This window comes from Talpa europaea (genome assembly GCF_964194135.1).
Source record: "Talpa europaea genome assembly, chromosome: 7".
Lineage (NCBI taxonomy): Eukaryota > Metazoa > Chordata > Mammalia > Eulipotyphla > Talpidae > Talpa > Talpa europaea.
Window position 1 is genome coordinate 114,880,166 of NC_140074.1, and position 25,505 is coordinate 114,905,670.

General features: G+C 37.3%; 1 protein-coding gene across 2 annotated transcripts in view; it reads left to right on the forward strand.

Moving 5' to 3' along the window:
• Positions 1–23,748, forward strand: part of MBTD1 (mbt domain containing 1) — a gene marked incomplete at both ends in the record, with an annotated part of 36,260 nt that extends 12,512 nt beyond the window's left edge. For both annotated transcript variants that reach the window (XM_084238526.1, XM_084238527.1), the window contains 11 exons: positions 3,796–3,913; positions 5,741–5,875; positions 6,690–6,778; positions 6,977–7,211; positions 7,840–7,895; positions 8,233–8,337; positions 12,934–13,081; positions 13,955–14,037; positions 14,425–14,659; positions 15,141–15,218; positions 23,630–23,748. In XM_084238526.1, coding sequence (XP_084094652.1) covers positions 3,796–3,913; positions 5,741–5,875; positions 6,690–6,778; positions 6,977–7,211; positions 7,840–7,895; positions 8,233–8,337; positions 12,934–13,081; positions 13,955–14,037; positions 14,425–14,659; positions 15,141–15,218; positions 23,630–23,748 — 1,401 coding nt within the window. The remainder of the gene's footprint in view (positions 1–3,795; positions 3,914–5,740; positions 5,876–6,689; positions 6,779–6,976; positions 7,212–7,839; positions 7,896–8,232; positions 8,338–12,933; positions 13,082–13,954; positions 14,038–14,424; positions 14,660–15,140; positions 15,219–23,629) is intronic.
• Positions 23,749–25,505: the final 1,757 nt, after the last annotated feature.

The window sequence follows — 25,505 nt, forward strand, 5'->3', positions numbered from 1 at the left end:
AGGCCAGAGATGCAGGGGGGTGAGAGGATTCACCAGAGACAGAACAGGAACAGAAAGGCAGAATAACCGAAATGCACTGCTGAGGGGAGCAACGGGCGAGGCAGGAGAGGTCTGCTTCACCATGTGGGTAGCTCCCTGGCCAGGCAGAGATCGAACTCATGCTGCAGAGGCTGTGGACAGCTTCGTAGTGCGGTGCTTAACCCCTTGTACCACCAGGGAGGCCCAGTATACTTACTTTTATTTAATTATGAACTTTCAGATTAGTAGTCACTGTTTCCTATCTCTTTTTACGTACAGAGAGCATTCTTTCCATTTTAATTCCACCCTATCATGGGTCCCATTTTCCTTTTGTACTCTGCTTGCACGTCCCCAGTAAGTAGATTCTGGTATCAAATAGTGAGTGGACTTTCTGGAGAAAGAAGAAACAGGTTTTTGGGTTTTTTTGGTTTTGTTTTTTTTTTTTTTTTCTGTTTCTGCTTCCTGTTAATTCCTTTAATAGTATTGCGGAGTTCTAATTTCTTTCTAGTTAATTTTCAATGAAGATTTTCTCCCCTTTTTGGTCAAATATTTCCTCTTTCTCTACTAGATGTCCTCTATTAAACAGATGCTTCAGGTATTTTAGTGGTGGATTTTTGTACATTTGTCATTGTCATTGTTGGGATAGATCTTGGTTACCTATGTGCAATATTAGGGCCAAACTTTGCCACTTAAGCATGCTCTTTTTTTTTTTTTAGATTTATCTATTTATTTTTGCATACAAGAACTGGGGTACAGGCCAGAGGTGCAGGGGGTGAGAGGATTCACCAGAGACAGAGTGGGAAACAGAACAGACAGACTGACTGAAATACACTGCTGAGGGGAGCAGCGGGCGAGTCAGGAGAGGTCTGCCACACCATGTGGATAGCTCCTTGGCCAGACAGGAATCGAACTCGAGTTGCAGAGGCTGCAGATAGCTTCATAGTGCTGTGCTTAAAACCCCTTGCGCCACCAGGGAGGCCTTTAAGCTCTTTTTAAATTGAAGATTGTGGGTGGTTACCAAAAGTTACAAGTTGGCAGCTCTGTAGAGAGAAATCTGTATTTCTGCCATAAAAGCATCATGTATGCCATGTATCAACCCTCCTAGAGTCTAAATATTAGCCACTGAGCTTTTGGACTACCTGGGGATATTCTTCAAGTACAGAAAGTAAGACTTCCCACCCAGTTATTTCCTTATGGACAGGCAGGTGGAAGTTATCATACATTTGTGCTGGGGAGCCCTCAGCATTTGGATGGCCGTGTCCTGCAGGACCTGATGACAGCTTACCTTGCAGGGAAGGAGAGTCGCTCACAGATAGCCCTCACGAGTGGCCCTGGAGCAGGAAGTGGTGAAGCAGATCTTCCTGGTTTGGGGAGGAGCCTGAGGTGGACCTCTCATCCTGAGTCTGGAAGGTAAATTTGTTGTTACCTGTAAATTATGGTTCTGCTAGTTCATGCTATGCCAATCCAGACTTTCAGAGGTATCCCTCCTGCCAGCAAGAGAAGACAGATGACTTGGATGAAGATGGCTGTCAAGCCCTGGGTCATTTAGTCTTCCACACTTAAAAATATTCATTTGAAACAAAAGGGCAGATATATCTGTGAAATTACTTTATTATTTCAACACATTGAGCACATACTGTGCCATGCTGTGGTGCTCTTTTTTGTTGTTTTGTTTCTTCATTTTTTTTCTTAGAGTAAACCATATGGATTGGTTTAAGAGGGCCTAGCAGAACCACAACCTTACAGGCAAGAACAAATGTCACTTTCTGCTACTTTCTCCTATACCAATCCAGACTGTAGGGAGGAAAATATAAACATCCCCCACTAGAGTGATTGTTAACTTTGTTTTTTAAAGTGAGAATATTGACATTTTGTTTTCCTTAATAAAATGTGACTAAAAGTTATTTGCTCCAAACAATTAAGGCTTTTTTTTCCCATTGGTATGACTTTGTCATATCTAGTTCAGAAGGGAGTCCTGTATGCCAAATTATCTTAGCAGAGTGTCAACTTAACCCCAACTTGTCAATATAACCACGCCTCTTCTCAGCAGTAAACAAACCAATACACAAGATTTGGCAGCCAAGCGAAGAGGGCTAGGTACTCTACCTTAATTCAGTGTGTACATTTGCTGCATCTGTCTGCTCTAATTGGTTACTCCTCACAGAAATGAATTCAGTCTTTGTGTTATCATATGACAGCAAATCTATGTTACCGAACTTCCGTCCAGCCTCTCCTTTTCTGATCAGATCTGCTGGCAATAGGGATGGCCCTCCAGTCTAGAATGATATAGGGAGAGATAGCAGAACCTGAAGAGTCCAGTCTTTCCTTTTAAAACAGAAAGAGGTAGTCGTAATCGATGTGTTACTTTTTGTATAGCTCAGAGAGATAGTTTTATGTACCCCTGCAGAATCAGAAATAAGTGAGAGAGGCCACAGTCTCTTAAGTTATTAATGTGTATTAATTGCTTATCATGAATATAAAATAGTAGTTACAAATGGATTGTCTTTAATTTCTAGACTTACCCTAGTTCATTGTTATTTCATATTTTCTTCCTCTCCATCAGAAATTACTTAGACTATTGAGAGGATAAGGGTTGAGTTTTGATTTAGGCTACCAACTTCCTGTTGGGTTAGTATCCACCAAAATATGAGAGGCCTTGCATGCAAAACATTTGCCCACCCGGCTAGTTCATGTAATTCTTAGATGTCTTTGTCTGCTCATCTTTGAGCTTTGAAGTGATTTGGTCTTTTCCTGATGTGTTTGTATTATCAGGTCTTTAACAGCCTCACCTAATCCTCTCCTTTATGATCAAGGTTCTAAATTATATTTAATAAAAAGAGCTGATTATCAAGGACCACAGAGACTGGTGTTAGCATTTATATGCCTAATTTATTTGTTTGATTTAATTAACCATTGCGTAAATTCCAGATAATTATAAATAGCCTCAAGTTTTATAAATATTAAAATATACTAGAAATTCTAATTTGGGAATATTTATTAGATATTGAAAAATCTATTCATGATACTCATTTAATTGGTTTTCTGGGTCCCATCTTTACCATTTGTTGTGGAGGCTAGTAATTACCAGTTCTAACACTGAGTTTTCTCTTACTGTAACTCCTGCATGAGAAATTTCAAAGTAATTATTTACAATTTGTCATGGTATGCGTCTCCAAAAACTCTTCAAATCTGTCTTTTTACTAACTCTGTCCAGTGCTTTTGCCTCATATCTGTTTTAACAGACTATATTTTTATTCCAAGAATTTAACTTAAGTTGAAAATATAGATTATAGAGTTTTGTTTCTCCTGTGTTATTGGAAACCATATTGCTGATTGGAATTATTTTTCTTTCTGCTCTGTGCCCAGATCTTTTAAAATAAGAGGCTAGGGGTAAAATACATTCATTCAGTGTTTATTAAAAATAATGGGTTTCTCAAGCCATCTTTATCCAGTGAAATCTACTTACAGTCAAGTTTGTGACTCACCTTTTATAAAAATTGCCACCCAAGTCTTGTATTAGGACAGACTACTGAAGTTTGAAGTTGACACGGATCTGTTCTAATATATGTGGATTGTCTTCATCTTGAGCTTGACTCTGACACTGACTTTTTCTGAATAAAATTGCGTGAAAGGGGAGTAATAATATTTTTAGAAAAATGAATTAAATGGCATTTTTAGGGTAATGTTTTCATTGTTGATGATAATGCTTAATTTTGAATGATTTGCTTTAGATTTTATGTTAACAAGAATGATAATTTAATGATTTTTATGTGACAGGCACCTATGGGGACCTGCTGGGGTGATATCTCAGAAAATGTGAGAGTAGAAGTTCCTAATACAGACTGCAGCCTACCTACCAAAGTCTTCTGGATTGCTGGAATAGTAAAATTAGCAGGTGAAGAACATGCATAATTATTTACTAGAAAATGTTGGTTTTATTTGTAACTTTTGTAAAAAAATTGATAAATTTTGCAAGTATTGCCAAATAATAAATACAATGCAGAGCAGAGGTTGGCAAAATTTTTACTGTATAAAGCCAGGCAGTAAATATTTTCAGCTTTGTGGGCAATAGTCTGTCACAGCTACTCAGCTCTACTATTATAGCACAGAAGCAAGCAAGCACTACACCAATGAAGAGACATAGCTGTGTTCTAATAAAATTTTATTTCTGAATACCGAAATTGGGATTTCATGTGATTGTCACATGTCATGAAATATTATTCCTTTGATTTTTCCCTCATTTAAAAGTTCTGTAAGAACAATTCTTCAGTGACAGACTAAAAACATAAGGCAGTAGGCCAAATCTGTGAAACGTAATGTAATCTGTGGACTATAATGTAATTTACCAATCCCTGGTCTAGGAAAATACTTTGAAATGCAACAAAAAGTTGAAATACTAAAAAGAGAAATAAGGTACAGAATAACAAAAGTAAACTAGTGTTGATGATCTCATATATCTTAGGTTTTTCCTTACTCCCATTTCACTGCTTTTAGGGGCCTGCCCGGTGGCGCAGTGGTTGAGCTCTGGATTGCAAAGCTACCCATTTCACTGCTTTTATATACGTGGCCCTTGATAGCTTATTGCATTTGGTATCTACTATGTTAAGACACTGAGCAACTGATCTGCAGAAGTGTAAGACTAGTGTTTTTTAGTGAACTCACATAAGCCAGGTGTCAAATGCATTATATGACAAGGTCTTTCATGAGTGACATAGTAGGGCACTATAGTTCTTTCAAATAGTGGCAACCACTCAGATAACAAAAGATGTTCTTAGATTACTCAAGGAGTTGGCTTACTCACCTTAAATTTGCAGTCTTATCTCCAGCCATTCTCCATAAAAGTCCCTACATACTGCTCACTGTGTACTGCTGGTAGAATTAATTTAATTGAAAATGCTGTTAATTACATTTTTCTGCCCAAGTACTTTTTTTTTTTTTTTTTAAGATTTATTTATTTATACAAGCACTGGGGTACAGGCCAGAGGTATGGGAGGGTGAGAGAAAACACCAGAGACAGAGCAGGGAGCAGAACAGGCAGAAGGACTGAAATATACTGCTGAGGGGAGCAGTGGGTGAGACAGTAGAGGTCAGCCACGCCATGTGGGAATCTCCCTGGCCAGCTGGGAATCGAACCACTGCTGCGAAGGCTACAGACAGCTTCACAGCACTGCACTCAACCCACTGTGCCACCGGGGAGGCCCTGCCCAAGTATCTTTAATGGGTTCTTTGTCCTTAGGATAAAGATGGTCACATTTACAGCTATTAATGAGTTGCATCATACACCCCTGGCCAAATTTTTTGTTTCTCCACAAAATAAATGATGTGTTCTAATGAAGCTGGTCTCCTTCCTATGAAGGAAGCACATTCTTTGTCCCCTCTGTCTGTGCTCACTCTCAAGTCTATAGCTTCCAATTTCATTCCTTCCTTGAACCATTCCCCACTCTGGTCTACTTCTTTTACCTAAAGAATTACATGAAAGCACATTGACTGTTACACATACCATATTACCCAGTTCAATTCCCACCCTTCCCTCAAAACATTTCCTCAGCTATATAAACATTCTCTAAATGCATGCATTGTTCCGTTCACCATAATTCAAAACTCATACTGTGATTGTCACATATGCACACCGGCATTTCACAACCACTGCCAGCAAGCATATTCTGTTTCTTGTTTCCTTACATTTTGTTTTCTCATCTTGTTATCAATTTGTTGGTTTCAGGTTATAATGCCCTTTTAAGATATGAAGGATTTGAAAATGACTCTGGTCTGGACTTCTGGTGCAATATATGTGGTTCTGATATCCATCCAGTTGGTTGGTGTGCAGCCAGTGGAAAACCTCTTGTCCCTCCTAGAAGTAAGTAGCTTATTTAACATTGTAATTTTTTTTTTTATTCTTTACATCATTGTTCATTTTTAAATAATACTTGCTTCCCCCCACCCCTTAGGTGTAGTCCCCATAGAATTTCCTTCACCAGTGCACCTGTGCACCATCACCACAGTCTCCTGTGCTCCTCTCTCCCTCCTTCTGATCCCTCTCCCTCCTCCTCCTCCCCTGCAGGATGTCTCTGATTTATAATTGTCTGGTTTTGTTTTGTTGTGTTTTGTATTGTTATATTTTTTCACACTGATATCTTATTTGGTTCCCCTATATTCCTCCTATAAGTGAAACCATCGATATTTTTCTCTTTCCTTCTGACTTACTTCACTGAGCATAATTCCTTCTAGCTCCATCCATGTTGCTGCGAATGGCATGAGTTTATCTTTTCTGATTGCTGAATAGTATTCCATTATGTATATATACCACATCTTCTTGATCCAGTCATCTATTTTTGGGCATTTGGGTTGTTTCCAGGTTTTACCTATTGTAAATAGTGCTGTAATAAACATAGGAGTACAGATGTTCTTTTGAATCAACACTGTTGTAATTTAAATATATATACATTAATGCAACTTCACATGTAGGAAATTATAGCAATATAGAAGTTAAAATAATATTTCGTGGTTTTGAGTAATTTATTTAGTGGCAAGACTTGTTTTATCTGTGGTTATTCTTCAGAATCTTAGTCAATACTCTAAATTGCAGGGAAATTTGATACCTTTTTAACAAATAGTTTATGAAATAGTTCTAGTTCTTTGCAACATATAACTGGTTATTTCTTCTGTTTTAGCTATTCAGCATAAATATACAAACTGGAAAGCTTTTCTAGTGAAACGACTTACTGGTGCCAAAACTCTTCCTCCCGATTTCTCACAAAAGGTAAAGACAGGATTTTAGAAACAGCTGAAGTTTCAAATGAGAGCTGCAAAAAATGTGAAAACTTTGAAGTTTTTTTAAAGAATAATTTTTTTAGTAAGCCAGATGATCAAGTACACTCAGTATTTTTAATATTGCAATATGAAATGATACAAATTATTCATAAACCCCTGTCCTGTCTTTATCTGCTTTTGTTTCAAGGTTTCAGAGAGTATGCAGTATTCTTTCAAACCTTGCATGAGAGTAGAAGTGGTTGACAAGAGACATTTGTGTCGAACACGAGTAGCAGTGGTGGAAAGTGTAATTGGAGGACGATTAAGACTAGTCTATGAAGAGAGCGAAGATAGAACAGATGACTTCTGGTGCCATATGCACAGCCCATTAATCCATCATATTGGTTGGTCTCGAAGCATAGGCCATCGATTCAAAAGATCTGGTAAGCATCTGTCACAAGTACTCCTGTTGAAAATATCATTCAGGCTGAATTATACTACTTGGGTTTTTTGGTTGGTTTTTTTTTTCTCTACAGAATAGCATAGATCAAAAATGAGCATTCTAACAGTCTGGGCTGCTTATTCTACTTTAATTAGGGAAGGTTTCACAGTGAAATACTAGTACCCTAACCAATTCCTTTATGTTTCTTCCACTTGTTCTCAATTTAAAAATAATGCATTTTTGTTCACAACTACATTTATTTTATTACACTTTTCTTATCCAGCCCATTTGAAAGATCTAAAGATAGCTTTTCCCTTCCCATTCATTTTTAATCAAAATAGCAAGGAATGTGGTTAGACTGAATATTAAACACATTAAAAACATACTTCTAAAGTTTTAATTCCCTAAGTAGGGAATTACCAACATTCTGATTGGCTGAGTGTATTTAATAGCACATGTACTTTGAAGAGAGAAAGACTTAAAGAATATTATTCACCATAACTGTAGAAGGCATGTATTTTTGCCATGTTTTATATATACATACCTTGTGAGTTTGAAACCTTCAAAGAAACGTGGTTTTTGGTCTTCTCACAAATGCTGACAGATTAGTATGTAACTTTTCCTTGTAGATATTACAAAGAAACAGGATGGACATTTTGATACACCACCACATTTATTTGCTAAGGTAAGAAGTTTTTATAAGAACCCTCATTTGTAAATTAGGTTTGAAAGAGGGTTGTGGGTTTTTTCCTAAAATTACGGAAATCACAATTACATATGTTCACTTAAAAGAATTAAGAACTTGTAATCCAAAGGTGTCACAACTTTTGATTATAATTATTCTTGAATTCTATTTGCCTGAATTCTATATTCCCTAATGGAAGCTTGAGTTATACTACTAGGTAGGTAGGAGAAAACATTTGGTATTCTCACCTGGTAAACCTTTTTCAAATTGGTAATATTTTAGTTGTTAAAAATGATAACATTTGTAACAGTCAATGTGCTTTCATGTAATTCTTCAGGTAAAAGAAGTAGACCAGAGTGGGGAATGGTTCAAGGAAGGAATGAAATTGGAAGCTATAGACCCATTAAATCTTTCTACAATATGTGTTGCAACCATTAGAAAGGTAAGAGAATAGGTTCTAAAATATAGAAATGCAGTTATAGGAACTGATTTTAAGGTAATAGGAGGAGGCCCTTCATGTATTTATTTTAACATAAAATGTGTGTATCTGAATCTTCACTGAGGAGAAGGTTACTAGGAATTTTTAAAAAACTGAATTTTCTTATAGTTTCTCTTTTTTTATAGCTTATTGTCAAGCTTGTGTCTTCTTGAATCTGCTACCTATATTTATGGACTTACATGCTAAGTGAAAGGAACAGTATTAATTTACTGCCTGGTCAATGGTCAAAGCTTGTCCAATACAGGAATGTAGCAAGTCCAAGTCTATCTTTTGTTTCTTGTTTTCTTTTTGTGCCTTTTTAATCCTTTTGGTAGTATTTTATTGTTTCATTTTCCTTCTTTTAAAGCTACTTACATAAAAATACCTTAAAGAGTGGTTCGCAATTTTTAGCAGGCATCAAAATTACCCAAGGAACTTTAAAAACAAATATATAAGTGACCAGGCCTCTTACCATACATTCTGATTTCATCAGTCTAGATTGAGGCTCTAGTATTTGCAATTTTTTAAGTTCCCTGGTGGTTCTCAAGTACTGCTGAGGTTAAGAACCACTGACCCAGAATCTTCCTACATAAAGGTATAACTTAAATTGTAATTTGTATTTTAACACAGTTTAAAACCTTAAGCCAATAGCATCAAAAGCAGTTATAATGGCTGCCAAGCCAAGCACATGTGCTCAAGTTCGTGTGGCTGGAAAGACTTGCTCCATCCCTGTCCTCCATTTACCTGACCCTACTGGTCAAGAACCACCTGGTACACTTTAAAACATTGATTTCCATACCTGCTCAGTCAGAATCACAAGAAATGTTGCCCAGAAATCTACTTGTTTAAAAAGGAGAGAGGGCCTCCCTGGTGGCGCAGGCGGTTGTGTGCTGCACTGTGAAGCTGTCCGGAGCCTCTGCAGCGCAGTTCTATCCCAGCCGGCAGGGGAGAAACCCACATGGCACAGCAGACCTCTCCTGTCTAGCCCGCTGCTCCCCTCAGCAGTGTATTTCGTCAGTCTGCCTGTTCTGTTCCCCACTCTGTTTCTGGTGAATCTTCTTACCCTCCCACACATCTGGCCTGTACTCCGGTTCTTATATAAATAAATAAATCTTAAAAAAAATAATAGGGCCTCCCCCGTGGCGCAGCGGTTGAGTGCTGGGTTGCAAAGCTGCCCGCAGCCTCTGCAGTGCTGGTTCGATCTCCGGCTGCTGGGCGAGGGTCCCATATGGTGTGCAGACCTCTCCTGCCACCCGCTGCTTCCCTCAGCAGTGTATTTCGTCAGTCTGCCTGCTCTGTTCCCCGCTCTGGCTCTGGTGAATTCTCTCACCCTCCCGCGCTTCTGACTATACCCAGTGCTTGTATAAATAAATAAATAAATCTTTAAAATAATAATAATAAAAAGGAGAGAAATAAAAGAAAAGGAAAAGGTTTTCTTAGGTGATTCTGATAACCAGAATCACCAAACCAGGTTTGGAAACAGGTACCATTATACCATGCTCTGCTCGTGAAATGAAAGCTAAATGCCCAGTGATTAGAATCTCAAGCTTCATTCAGAGATGGCTTAGTTAATACTTTCCATGCCATGTTTGGCTTCAACTCTGAAAAGCTTACAGTTTTGTAGAACATGGTAAGATGTACAAAAGTAAGTTTAATGCACGATCAACTATGCATTAAAGGTACAACATAATGTTGCAATTCAAATAAAGGAGAGGTTACATTGTCTCAGGGAAATCTTTATAGAAGAAAGAACATTTGGAAAAGAAAAACCAGACATATGGAAACTTCATCTTGAAAGGTGGGAAAAACTGAGCCCAACAGAAATGCAAGAAGAAACTGTGCCCTGGAAAGACAATGTGGACAAAGGTTTCAAGATAGGAGAGTACAGGCCACATTTAGGAAATGTCAGGTAGTTCACACACAGTAGATACAAGTTGCATTGAAAATTTTAGTAAAGACTTTCCCACTCAGGTTAGTTCTTCTGAGGACACGGTGGATGATCTCTTAGACAGCCAAGGACTCGAGGATGGGAACTAGAAAGGCATAATCCCCATGTTGCTCTCTGCATCTCTCTTTGTCACAGCTCCTCTCTGCTCTGAGTCTTTCCCACTTCTCTTTCTCTCTTGGTTGGTGTCCTGCTCATTCAGTCTGCACATGATGACTCCCTGACCAAATTCTGTATAATAATCTTTGTTTCAACCCTAACTAAGTGACTTGATAACAGTGTCTCTTAATTGTAATTACAGAGAATGTAAATGATCCCAACTTTTGACTTTTGACCCTCTGAAGGTTAGATATTAGCTCCTGGTCAAGTCAGCTATATTTAAAAGGGAGAAAGGAGGCCTCCCGGTGGCTCAGTGGGTTGTGCGCCGTGCTGTGAAGCTGTCCACACACAGCCTCTGCAGCGCCAGTTCGATTCCTAGCTGGCCAAGGAGAAACCCACATGGTGCGGCAGACCTCTCCTGCCTCGCCCACTGCTCCCCTCAGCAGTGTCTTTGGTCCGTCTGCCTGTTCTGCTCCCTGCTCTGTCTCTGGTGAATTCTCTCACCCTCCCGCTACTCTGACCTCTACCCCCGTTCTTGTATAAATAAATAAATAAATCTTAAAAAAATGAATAAATAGCTCGGGAAGAAAAAAAAAAGATTTAAAAAAATAAATAAAAATAAATAAAAGGGAGAAAGGAACCCCACATGTAGTGGAGTAGTCCTTTCCAGAGGCCTTGAGCAAAGCTCTTGAGCTTTAAAAGGAAGTTATTGCATATAGCCAATATAGTAGAAATAACTGGAAGAAAGGAACTTGGAGACTGAGACTAAAAGATAATGAGGACTCAGGTAGTGTAGGCTTGGAATACCTGAGCAGACTGAGCTTTGCTTTGGTGAACAGGATAGTTGGTAAGGTTTCTGGCATGAACATAGATCATACCAAGAAAAGTTGAATTAAGAGGGGAAATGGCCATAAAGGAAGGCTGGAAGCCCTGATAGCAGACAAGATAGTGGAGAAAAATAATGGCAAGGGTTAAAGGACTAATTCGGGGCGAGGGGGCGGGGGAGGGGGGTCTTGTAGCCCTACTGATATATTGCAGGTGTAAGGGGATCAGTTGATGTGACGCTCTGGCTGACTCAGAGAATAGAGTCAGTATGCAGTTAAATGCAGGACTAAGACTGGGAGCAAGACAGGCTCATGAGAAGACTTGAGGAATTGTCGCAGGGATGTCAATCACTGAAGCACGCTGGGCATGGATGACATCACCAGAACAGAAAGGAAAAAGGCTGAAATCAGAAACTGAAGGATTAGAGTTCGTGAAAGGGCAATCTTAAAAAAAAAAAAAATTATGGAAGGAATCATCAGAGGTGAGAAATTGATCATTGGATTATAACAGTAAGAGTCTAGGAGAAGGGCCTCCCTGGTGGCGCAAGGGGTTAAGACGCAACCTGTGAAGCTGTCTGCAGCCTCTGCAGCACGAATTTAATCCCTGGCCAGCCAGGAAGCTACCCACATGGCACAGCAAACTCTCCTGACTCGCCCGCTGCTCCCCTTAGCAGTATACTTTGGTCAATCTGCTTGTTCTGATCCCCACTCTGTCTCTAGTAAATCCTCTTACACCCCACATCTCTGGCCTACACCACAGCTCTTGTATGCATAAATAAATCTTTAAAAAAAAAATAGAAGTTGGGCATAATCAACAGGTACTGGTACTGCTAGAAGGTTGAGGTTTCAGGAGGGTAAGTGTGGGGAGAAAGGCACTAGGTTTGACAAACTTGGAGTTGATTGGTAACTTTAGCAGCAGGGTAAGAACAGAAATCAGACTGCAGGGAGTTACATAGTATATAACAAATTGGATTTCTGGGTAAAGAAAATACTCTGTTCATTGTACTATTCTTGTTCCTCATCTGAAATACAAACTGTTTCTGAATAAAATATTTTAAAATATTTTAATGTGATGGAAGTTGAGGGATGTTAGCCTGCAAGAAATGGTGTTTTGGTGCCAGGTACCATTGGTGGTGATAGAACAAGATGGAGAAGTTTGTCTTTGGGGGAAGAAGAGAGCAGCTTCAGAGGTACATTTGAGGCATTTGAGGACCTTAGATAGGTTGGCCTTAGTTTCTGTCAGGAAATTGTGCAGCATAAGAGAAGTAAAGTTGGAGTTTGATGGAGATAGAAAGGGTTTAGAACAATTCATCTGTGTGATACATGAGAAAGGAGAAAGTTATTTTTGAGTACATTAGAGCCTGGCCAAGACTCAATCTTAAATTGGAAGAGAGCACCAGTTTCATGGCAGCAGGGCGGGGAGCAGGCAGCCTCAGCAGTTGGCTAAGGCTCTACTTTTTTCTAGACTCTGAAATCACTTCTCTTTACCCTGCTTTTGTTTCTGGTACACACTGTCATTGACAAAGATTTTTTTCATTATGATTTCCATTATTTAGCAATTCAATAAAGCTTTTCATTTCTAAGAGACCTTTATGTAACAGATTTTCCTTTCTTTGGGAATGTCAATTTAAAGTATCATTTTATAATAATAGTATCTAATTTCTAATACTTGTGATTCTTTTACTTTAAAAGGTGCTGGCTGACGGATTCCTAATGATTGGGATCGATGGCTCAGAAGCAGCAGATGGATCTGACTGGTTCTGTTATCATGCAACCTCCCCTTCTATTTTCCCTGTTGGTTTCTGTGAAATTAACATGATTGAACTTACTCCACCCAGAGGTACTTCATGCTAGTATATCCACTGAGTTTTCATCCTTGTTTTGTTAACATGTTCTCTTATCTACCGCATTTAACAAGGCCCTAGATTTCTTGCTGTGTGAATATGTAGTATGTGTGGATATGTACATATATAAACAAACAGGTGTTTAACAAGGGCTGTAGGGTGCTCTAAGAACATGAAAAACAGTTTTCTAGCTATCTTTAATAAATTACATTTGTTTAGAATTTTTCCTGAGCACCTGTACAGTTTTATTGGTATTCTTAAGCCCTGTTGATGGTGTGATTGTAGGCTTAGTGGGCTATTGCATACATAATCCTCTTTTTAAAAATGCATACTTTAGCCTTTCAGGGAAAGCAGGTTTCTATCTTTAGATGACTGTATGACTGTTTAAAGGAAAGCATATCCTTAAATAGCTCTCTGACTTAACCAATGACTTTTCTAATTTCAATATCTGAATCTGAATCTTGAAATTTTCTATTAAGAAACAAGAAGGGAAGAAAACTAAAAATAGTTTGGCTATTTTTCTTACTTGCAGTGAAAGAAAAATACACTAAAGTGTTCAATGCTAGGCTGTCCTAAGCCTGGAATTGAAAAAGCAAATGTCTAGTTCTTGTGGTAGACGAAAGAGCAGATTAGGAGAAGAGAATCACTTTTCTGTTAAGATAAGTCATCACACCAGTGTCTGTTTTGAAAAGGAAGAAATCTTTGTAAAATAGAGGAATTACTGCACCTAGAGTATTAGAGCATTTGTTAAAAGTTTATCATATAACTTAAAATCTAAGTTTTTATTGTTACTGAGTCATCTCTTACCTATGTTTTAATATTATGCTAATTACAAATGAACTGTTAGTTAAACCAGTTATTTTTTGCAGGTTATACAAAACTTCCTTTTAAATGGTTTGACTACCTCAGGGAAACTGGCTCCATTGCAGCACCAGTAAAACTATTTAACAAGGTAAATTTAAATGATGGTATCATAACTGTATAATCTTTTGATGCCTCACAAATGCAAATCAATGTTGATGAAAATGTCTTTGCTTTATATTTTGTAGTGATGATTAATAGAACTGAACACATTAATAATATAAATGTCTTATTTTCCCAGGATTGAAACCTGTTTTCAAACTTTGTTTCATTTTTAATCTGAGGAAAATGTAAATGAGTCCATTTCCTAACTAGTTTAAATGCTTGACCTTCATGTTTCAATACTTAAAAGAGTTATTTGGAACTTTGGGGTTATATTATGTTATTTGATTGTGTTGCTTATACTTTCTTTCTTCATCACAATTAAGATCTGAATTCTTCTTTTCATCAGTGTTAATATTTTGCTTCTCTTGGTCAGGATGTTCCAAATCATGGATTTCGTGTAGGAATGAAATTAGAAGCGGTAGATCTCATGGAGCCACGATTAATATGTGTAGCCACAGTAACTCGAATTATTCATCGTCTCTTGAGGATACATTTTGATGGATGGGAAGAAGAGTATGATCAGTGGGTAGACTGTGAGTCCCCTGACCTCTATCCTGTAGGGTGGTGTCAATTAACTGGATATCAACTACAGCCTCCAGCATCACAGTGTAAGTTGGTATACAGAAAAGGTGTCCTTTTGTAAAAATCAGCAATTCTCCAGAGGACTATCTCACATAAATCATCTTATGAGCTCACAGGACAAGAATATACCTATGTCTGATTGGTTGCCAGGTAAGATCTTAAGACTCAACAACAATATCACAGAATCAGACCATGTGTACCATGGCTGTGTGAACACAGTAGTCAGTTACATAATGACTGTAGAGCCACAACAGTAAGAGCACTCACCAAATTAAATTATATTTATTTTAATAAGTTTTAAATTATAGGCTAAAAATTTATTGGTATATAATATGTGTGTATCAAATCTCGGAGTCTGTTATTGAGGTTCATGGTGTTACAGGAATAAGTACTCTGATTTTCTATGTACTTTTTTTAGCATAATGGTCTTGGTAAAGATAGTTCATCTAAGTTGTATCTAGAGTTATCAGTAGTTACCTGGTACCAACTTTTCCTTTTATTTTTCAGCATCAAGAGAAAGCCAATCAGGTTCATCAAAACAGAAGAAAAAGGCTAAGTCCCAGCAATACAAAGGACATAAGAAAAGTGGGTCACCACATGGTGTTTATATATATTTCCTAAAATGTTAAAACCAATTGGGGTCACAAATTTCTTGCACAAAAAATTATGTCCCTGTGAGCACTAATCACTGTGCATTAAATGTAGTATGCTTAAAGGTGCAGTATGCCATAAAAGGCAACCCTTTTCAATTATGTGAAAGACTTATATTTTAATTGACAGGAAAAATGATTAACCATAATCATGTTTAAAAGAATAGTCCGCACGTGATTCTTGAAACAGTATGTAAGCCTATTGGAAAACTAATCCTTTCTATTCTTCAACTTTTTAATGAAAAAACATAAAAGCTTATGCTTACAATAGGCTAGCAATTAATAAGCCCATCCTTCTTATAAACCTGAACTCTTTCTAGAATGAATCTTATAACAAGTTGAAGTTGATAATTTAAAAAGTAGGGCTTAAGAAAATTTGTCTAAATATGCCTTGTGTATTATATTTTACCTTACAGAGAATGGTTATTGATGTTAACAGCAAAAATAATATTCAATATATTGGTAGCTTTATTTTACTCTTTTTAAATCATTTTTTACCACCGTAGAAAGCCACAGAATGTCCCAGAATATTTCATTCTGAGATAAAATTATTTTTAAAGTAAAAAGTACATTTGAGGATTAAAACTGAAATAGATTTTTCCTGCTGATGTATTGTATGCTCAAATAATTGCTAGCTGCCTCATTGACAACCAAGAAGCAGCATGAAGACTCAAATCTACTTACCTTTCCAACCAGTCATTTCTTTATAAATTTTTCTGTAGGGAACTTTAAAATTTCTATCAACTACTGCATTGGTACTTTAGTCACCTCTCAGAATGAATCCAAGTCAGCCTCACAGAAATGATAATCTTCAGATCTTTCTCTTGCACTCTCTCCTAGGTTACACACATAATCTCATATAGGCCCAGTATTATTTTGCCAGGTTTGATATTCAGCTGAAAGAACTTTAGAGGTTATTGACAGGACCAGGAAGATCAAAGTGACTTATTTATCTGGAAATGAGCAAAGAGACTTCACCCAGTAACTTGATGTCAGTGGACTAACCATAACAGATGTGGTGTCATAGCTTTCTGTAAGATTAAAACTAGCACAAGCCTTTCTTTTCACTTTCTTTTGGAGAAGACTTTTGAGTTTCAGAACTTTCTTTCCAAGATGCTGCATTAACATTTTTTATTACTCACTAGCTATGTAGCATACACTTGCGGGGACTGATTTCTGAGCACTGTGCACAGTGCGTCCCTAAGTGGTGTTCTTGCAGGGTTTGTCTCTAACTTATGAAACTTTAATGATTTTTGAATGAATGGCCTAGGGAAATCAGTGAAGGGTTAACATCAGCATCCCAGCTTTTAGTGATATTTAACATCAGATATCTGGAATAGTTGGAAAAATTAATTTAGCTATAAATACGACGTGTTCTTTAATTGTGTCGTTTCGATTGCTGTTAATAATAAGGGCCTCCCCGGTGGCGCAGCGGTTGAGCGCTGGGTTGCGAAGCTGCCCGTGGCCTCTGCAACGCCGGTTCGATCCCCGGCTGCTTCCCGGCCACCGGAGGAGGGTCCCGCATGGCGCGCAGACCTCTCCTGCCGCCCGCTGCTCCCCTCAGCAGTGTACTTCGGTCCTTCTGCCTGCTCTGCTCCCCGCTCTGGGTCTGGTGAATTCTCTCACCCTCCCGTGCTTCTGACTGTACCCAGTGCATGTATAAACAAAAAACAAACAAACAAATAAATAAACATGCCTCTATAAAAAAAAAAATTTAAAAAAAAATAAGACATCTGTCATGCCTTTGAAGTGTCCTTGAACATGGAAAGGGAAAAAATGTAGACCTATAATCCTTTATTGATATTCTTGGCAGTCCAGATACATTTTGGAATTCAGAATTTTTCAGATTTTAGAAAAGAGATAGAGTGTATATAGTATATACTGTGTAATACCCCTTGCAAACTCTAGAGCATTTTCTGAAGCAAAACATATATATAGATATTTAAATGGGCAAAAGATTATAAATGGTATCACTTAGTGAGGTCTGGTTTTGTTGCCAAAGTTTTACCTAAAAACCTTGAATTTTGGACTGAAGATAAGGAATTGTACTGTCACATGAATGAAGAAGCAGCCTGTTTTTATTTTTTATACTATTCAGCAAGTAGTTTATTAGAAATTTTTCCCATAAAACTTTACCCAAATAAGAAAGAAACCAACTCATCCACTGCGTGCAGATTTATATCAATAGCATATAGGCCACAAAGGTTTTTGTTGGTTTGTTTGCAGATTATTATATTCTGACACTGTTGTTTCATCTTATAGCTCTTTCAGTCTTTTTGTAACTAAAATCATCCACTGGCGTATTCTTCAGTATTGCTTACATTTTACAAAAATAGAACGTTGACTGACTTTGTTGTTCTAGCTTGTTTTGTAATGGTTAGCTGTTCACTAGTGATTTTGAAAAATAAGGGTAATGTTTCCCCAAGAGGATCATGTAGACTGTTGTGTGTGTGTGACTTATCCAATCTCAAAAAGCCTATTTTTTACTCAAGGGGTGGTAATTCTAGAGCAAGAATACCACCACTAATTTCTCTGCAATCTTGAGAGGCTATTATAAGAAAAAAGAGCATTAAGGAGATTCCTTACATTGTTACCTCTAAGTGTATATAGACATTCAGTTAGAACAAGTGTGACTCCTGCACGTGATTTTGCTTTGGTGTTTGAGAATCGAATATGTCTGCACTGGTATATATTCAGTTACGTTAGTTTCCAGATCATTTTACATAGGAGTCCTGTCTGGCTTTAATTTATTATCTTTTAGTCTTGATTTTGCAAAATATAGTTTCTCATGGGTCTTTTGTATACTCTAGAAGAAAACATATAATTTATAGTCAAAGATATGTAAGTATTGTCCAGCTTTCAACTTAATGCATATGCATGGTTTTTCAATATTTGCAAAGTCTCGAGTATTTTTTGTTAGCAGTGAAAGCATTATATTAGTCTTTGAAGGCTTATGTTTGCTTATAAAATTATAACTGAAGGGTATTTAAAAGGAAATTAGGCTGCTTAAGAACTTGCAGGTAACAAACTTTAAGTTTTAGAAATGCCTTTCAGAATAAGAATTGTGTTTCCTGAAAGACAGAGTGAATTATAACCAAAAGTTAAGGGAGGCCCTCCCTGGTGGTGCCATGGTTAAAGTCCCAGTGCTCTTAAGCTATCCGCCAGCCACCTTGGCATGAGATCCAATCCCTGGCCAGGGAGCTGGCCCACATGGCGCAGCAGACCTCACCTGTTTCATCCATTCCCTTCAGCAGTGTATTTCAGTATCCGTCTGTTCTGCTCCCTACTCTGTCTCTGGTGAATTCTCTCATCCCCCCTCCCCCCACACCTCTGGCCTATACCCCATTTCTTGTTTGCATACATAAATAAAAATAAATCTTTTTTATTTTTTTTTTAAAGATTTATTTTTATTTATTTATACAAGCACTGGGTACAGTCAGAAGCGCGGGAGGGTGAGAGAATTTACCAGAGCCAGAGCAGGGAACAGAGCAGGCAGAAGGACCAAAGTACACTGCTGAGGGGAGCAGTGGGCGGCAGGAGAGGTCTGTGCGCCATGTGGGATCCTCCTCCGGTGGCCGGGGAGCAGCCAGGAATCAAACCTGCGCTGCAGAGGCTGTGGGCAGCTTTGCAACCCAGTGCTCAACCGCTGCACCACCTGGGAGGCCCAAAAATAAATCTTTTTTAAAAAATGTTAGGATAGCTCATTTCATATCAGTAAAATCCTGCTACCCAGTTATTACATTTGTTCAACTCATATTTCTCCTTGAGAACTGGTGTTTGAGCTTACCTGGGTAGCAAACTACTATCCTGCAGGTAGGGTTTTATAACCCTGCTATTGGATTTTCAGCCTGCCTAAAGCCAAAGTTTCCTTGAAGAAGTTAGCCAGCTATCCTCCACACTAAATGCTGTCCATAGTTCCTTTTGCTTTTTGTTCTAAATTTATTTTGAGACCACCATACTCAAGAGTTGAAATAACCCGTTACCCCATCATCCACCTACCAACACACTCTTTCTCTCTCCGTTTTCAGAAATACAAACCTTGCGTAGTTGGTTCTCTTTCACAGTACCCTGTGCAACACTACCTTTCCTAGTTATTTAATGCACTTTTCTTATCACGCATGTAAGTAAAAGCTTACTTTAGTTTGACTTGATATTTAGAGAGGAAGATGCCAATTGGGAAGAAGCCTGTCAGTTTGTCGAGCCTGCCCATGACAGGTGGGGTGCGGAGGAGCTTCTCTGGTGACGAAGAGTTGACTCCTCCTCCATATCGAACCCTTCCAGCACAGACAGCCCCGGAGGCCTTCCCACCTCCCAGCACTAGCCGAGAGTTCAGTCCCAGCCTCAAAACAGGTAATTAGTCACATCAGCACATCAGGTACTACAGAGGGTAAAAGCCTGGGTAGGGGGGTGGGAGACAAAGCATGGTCTGGCATGACAGGTGCTGACTCATGAAATTTTTCTTTTTCTTTCAACTGAAAAATTCATTTTCACTAGTCCTTAGTAGTCACTTCACTAAGATGAATCATCAGAGAAGGACTTTTATTTTATTATAAACCACTTCTGAGCTTCAAATTAGGGTGAAGCCATCATTTCAGTTTATAGAATTGTGAGACATCTGGACTGTTTCGTGGTTTCCTTAGAGCGTTGGAACATTATGCTTTGCAGAATTCTTTGTGGTGACCTGGGGGAGAAATAGACCCTTAAGGATCTGATGAATCAGATCCAAAGATGAGGCTTTGCTCATAGCATCCATAGTGTCCCACTCATTGGATAGAATGTTTTGTGCCCCCAGTGTAATTTTGCTTCTGGTAGTAACATTTACCACAATCTTAGCTGAACAAGGGGACTATTAAAATATAATGCCTGTGTGATTTCAGTGTTGAATTTAAGTGAAATTTCCATAATTTCATATTCTTGCATGTGTGGTGATTAATCAGGTAGATGGCATTTCAGTTTAATTGGTTAAGCTAAGAAAGACTGCAGAAAATGTTTGCCCTTTGTAATTGCTAAGAGAGAACAATATCACAGGATATCAGAAAGGCTTCTTTACTTTGCATATGATGAACTTCACCCATGAGTACAAATCAGATAGCTTCAGAGTTAATGTTTCTGTCTTGGCATCTGTACTCCCTTCTCTTTACTGTTGCTTTTAAATTTAATTGTTTAATCAGTATTCTTTAAATTGCCTTTTGGTTGAAAACCCTGATGGAACTTAGTACCTACCTGTTTTGTTTTGGCTTTTTTTTCTCATTTCTCTGTTTGCTATTATTTTTTCTCCTGTAGTTGTCATCACCCTTTTTTTTTCATTTTAAGGTGTATTGGGTTTTTGACTCCTTATCAATATATCTTTTCATCCTTATGCTTCCAGTCTGTTTCTTTGACGATCACCCTGATGTCCTTATATTAAGAGGAAACATCTATATCTCAAAATAGATTAGTACTACAAATCCAAATGTATTTGGTCTTTAATGGGAAAATCTTCAAGGTCTTTCTAAAGAGCATTTCCATTTCTTGTTTGTCTTTTGTACTTGTTATTTCTGAAGTAGCCTTCTTTCACCTAAGTAATTAACTGTAGGTATTGTAGCTCTGGATATATTTGAATTTTATTGGATTTTAGATATATTTTCTTTAAGCGTCTTGATTTTAAAGACATGACTCACATTTTGTGAGAGATTGCCAAGTGATGTAAAACAACTTCTAAGATTGGAATAATTGCAAGACCATAAGGGCTCCTGAGTGACTTCCTCCTTCCACAGTGTCTGGAGTATCTTCTGAACCGGGAACATACCTTATAGACTTGGTGTGATTTTACTATGGGACTAAATTGGTATTTTAACTATCTGAGAGCTGCAGTTTGACTAGCTATTGAGTTTATTATATATGGACCTGTAGCTAGGAAAATGTATTTCTGTTAGCTTATCTCCTGAAATACTAGTCAGCAAAGTGGCTTCCTTTTAAAAATGGAGCTCAGAAAATGCACTTGTGTCAAAAGTAACATTCAACCACAGGATTTATTTTATTTCATCCATCATTCATTGAGAATAAGGCCTGGAATGGAGAATGACTTGTGAAGATACCAGACAGGCTTTAGGTTCCATGAGAAGACTGAAACTTTGCATTAAAACATTCCACGTCTGATCGCTTCTCGGCCTTTTGGCTAAGATCAAGTGTAAAACATTCCACGTCTGAGTGAGTGATTCACCTTTCTCTTAAATCACTTTTTTTAAGCACATTGTTTCATATTCTAACATGAGAAGAAGCATAATCCAGAAATTCATTATTAACAGTAAGTACAAGTAACTTCAGGATGTGCTTTAGAATCTCAACTTGCCTTTCTTACATTAAAAAAATAAAATAAAAACATCCGTTTGAATGGAACATGTTTGGTCTTGAAGCACGGTAATTCTTTTCTCATTCATTTAGCCATCTGACCATCATATAGCAAGATATTATTTTAATCAACCTTTTATTGTGGGTACTGCACCTTTAATGAAATTGGGTTTTTTTTTTTTCCTTTTCCATGTGTTTATTTTCATGGTATTGTTCAAATGCCCTTACCAATTAATGCATGCTGGTTAGATTTGAAAAATAAGTGTTATATACTTGGTATTATTCTCCATAAAATCATTTTCATTAACTTTTTTTTGAAAATGGAAAACTATAATTTTTGTTTGCTTTATCTTTCAACAGTCTGGTGTTTTGCTTTTATTACAGGCACAGTATATTCACTTTTCTGTCTTTGGTTTATTACATTTTCACACCACTATTACCGAAACAAGTGACAAAGTAAAATAAAATGAATTGGCATCTCTCAAAACATTATTATTTAAATTATTCAATAAGATGTCAAAGACCATCACTTTGAAACTAACCACCACTAAAATCAAGACAGGAAGTATTTGGTTGACACTATTATTGGACTTTAATTACAAGTGTAGCCATTTTAATACTCTTGTGGTGACACCTCATGAAAATTGCATTGGTTTACCACACATCTAAATTACAACATCTTTGAGTCCCAATTCTTTTATTTTTATATATATGTATTTATATAGTATTTAGTGATATATGTAGTTACATTTATATATATAGAGAGAGAGTGACATTTTCTTCCATATGAGCAGTTCCCAATTTGCATTCCACATTTATGCATCCTCTCAATTATAATGAAAAGATCTATAATGGAAGAAAAAAATTAACTTGAGCCAGTGCCTACAAGAAGCAAGTGGCTTGCCTCAGTGAGTCACGTGAGGGTAGAACACTGATGCAGTGGGAGACTTCCCTCTGCGGGAGGGGCATGGCAGCCACTCAGTTCCCTCTGCTCATAGCCCTCAAGAATGCTAGTTTTGATTAAACAGTAACTTTTTAAGAAACTAAAAATGTCTCAGAGTTTGATAGAGTTACTAAGACTAGTTTTTAACTCCTAGCTGAAATCATTTTTATTAGGAAAGTAAGGAAGTAATTTTTTTGAATCCTGTAAAAGACAGGGGCAAGGATTTAAAGGGCAATCTGAAATTACAAGGAATACCGCAACACCATTAACAAAGTGAAAAGGAATTTGTAAAGAAACAGGAAAATTTCAGAATTAAGCTTGGCCTAAAATTTTTACCTAAGACCGATGCTGGGCCCAGCAAAGAAAAAAATCCTCGTTTTCTTTATCCTTGCCCCATGCATTAGAAAGAGCCCTCCTGTCACTAAGAATTCTGACTAATGTGATGTCAGTGGCTACCCAGAAATCTAAGCCCCACTGAAAATATGGGAAAATTAAAAAATCTTTCCCTAGAATAAGAGACCTGTTGGAATGTGACCTGTTCATAAGCTGAGGACAGACTATACCATTGGTTCATTTTCCTGTAAAAGCTGATCATCAGATGAGCACTCAAACCAGCAGTACTATGTTGTGATCCAATTGGCAGTGTTAGCTTCTTGGGACCAAGGATTTCGCTTTGCTACCATTGATAAATTTTATCTACAATGGTTAGATAACATTCTTCAGAACCATGTAGGAATAGGCCGGTGTGTCAGTGTATAGATTCTGACATAAAAGTGAATACTTAATCAAAAGAAAAATTCTGTTCTAGTCAAATTAGTAAACACTATTACCTTGAACATTTCTTTGATGATTTCCATTAGGTAATATCCAGTATTCAGTACTGTTCCTTTTTGAACTTTTCCCTAACTGCTAATATACTTTGAAAATTAAAATTCAGGGAGTTAATTTTAAGAGTTGTTGAAAAAATGATGACATTTTATTAACTAAAGCTGGTGCAACATAAAAATTAAAAGCAACCTGAATGTTCCAGAGATGCTCAGTAATGCCCCCATATACTTCTCTCTTTCATACAGTGACTACATTGCAGCTGAAGGAGGAGTTGATAGATGGAGAGGATTATAATTTCCTCCAAGGAGCATCTGATCAGGAAAGCAATGGTTCTGCCAACTTCTACATCAAACAAGAGCCCTGACATGGCTCAGAAACTGAGGGCGGGAGGGGAAGAATTTTACACAGGACTGATTTATAGTCAATCCAGCTGTACAGCGGGGCTATTCTACTGGGACATTTTGCTAAACATAGAAAATTTCAGTTCCAGATTTTTCAGGTGGGTGGGGAAACTATTTTAGTCGTGGGGGGAAATTTTTCAATTTATAAAGATGGACAATTTTTGTGTTGTATTTGAAGCTTTTGAAAGAATTTTGTAATATTTTCCAAGTTTGGATTTATGTGCATTGTTAACAAGAACTGAAATTCTAACTTTTTTGGTAAGATTAAAGTTTAGGTAGCAGGATTGAAGGAAATGATTTGAGAAGGATATAGTTGTAAATGCAAATGAACTGTCATTACAAATGAACCTTTTTTGGTACTTGTTGAGAGATTTGAGGATTTTAGAAGTTAGGCCAGTCACATCTCCAGCTTCCTTTGCTGCAGAAATATGCAACTGGACCCCCATATGGAGGGTTCATCACCACAAAGATCATGGAAAGAGTGATTAATTCTGCTTGTTAGCATTTTATTGCAGCCCATTTTAAATGTTTGTACAGAATTGTTTTTCATTCTGTGAAAATTAGAGTTCTGTATGAAACTGGAAGAACTCTGGATACTTTTATATATAAGTTCTCTTTTAATTAAAAAAATGGTTAAAATTATCTAACACTAAAGTGTTAAACTGGAATGGTTGACAACATATACAGGATAGGTCTACATGTTGAGGGGTTGGGGGAAATGCAATATTGTCCTAGGTTTATTTTATTTTCCTTACTAAAAAATACCCCACAGAAGGAATTCTGATCAGTTCTCTGCCATTTCCCTCCATTTGTGAGATAATGTTTGGTATAACCACACCCCAAAACAGATGTTCTGTATTACCAGAAGAATCAAAATTTGTGTAAAGCCAAAATAAGTTTAGATTTCACAATCATTCCAGCTCTGCTTTTAACTATTCTGGATTTTGTTAGAAAAATAATTTGAAAGAGAATTGTCCTAAAATATATATATATATATATATATATATATATATATATGGTATGAATTCTCTTTAATGGTATTCAGAATTTATTTTAATAACTGATTTGGACCATTTTGAACATTCCCTATTTTGAAATTCACATGGCTTCCTTTAAAAAAGGATGTAAGGGTAAATTGGTGAAGTTTGCTCTCTGCATTTTCTAACTTTCTGAGTTGTGACTGAATGAGAGAGCTCTAGCGTTTACCAGTGAGGTTCATAAACTAAACTCTCAGGAATTAATAGCATCAGTTCTAGAAGTGCTTCTGGGTCTTAGCCTGACCTCTTCAGAGTGGTAATATTGACCATCTCCTCTGGAATATAGGTAGGGCTAATTAGAAATTAATCAAAATGATTAACCTCTACAGTCCTTCAGCCTATGGAATGCTTTAAAATATGTTAATGGAAAGCCCCAGGAGACCATTTTAGGTAAGATTTTTGTTTGAATTTTAAAATGCGTAGAACGTTAAAAACCAGCAATTTATTTTCTAAAATATTGCTCTACTTTTGGGAATAATAGCATTGGTAATACGCACAGGTTTACCTCATTCTATGCAAGAGGGGTTAATAACATAAGGTTTTGTAGTTGCTACTGGAAGTAAAATTTGTTATTTTATAGTGTAAGAATGTATGGAATCGCATGTCAACATTTCTTAGTACTGACTCTTTAGGGGCATAAATGCAGATCATATCAACGCCAAGTTGATTTCTCATGTGTCAAA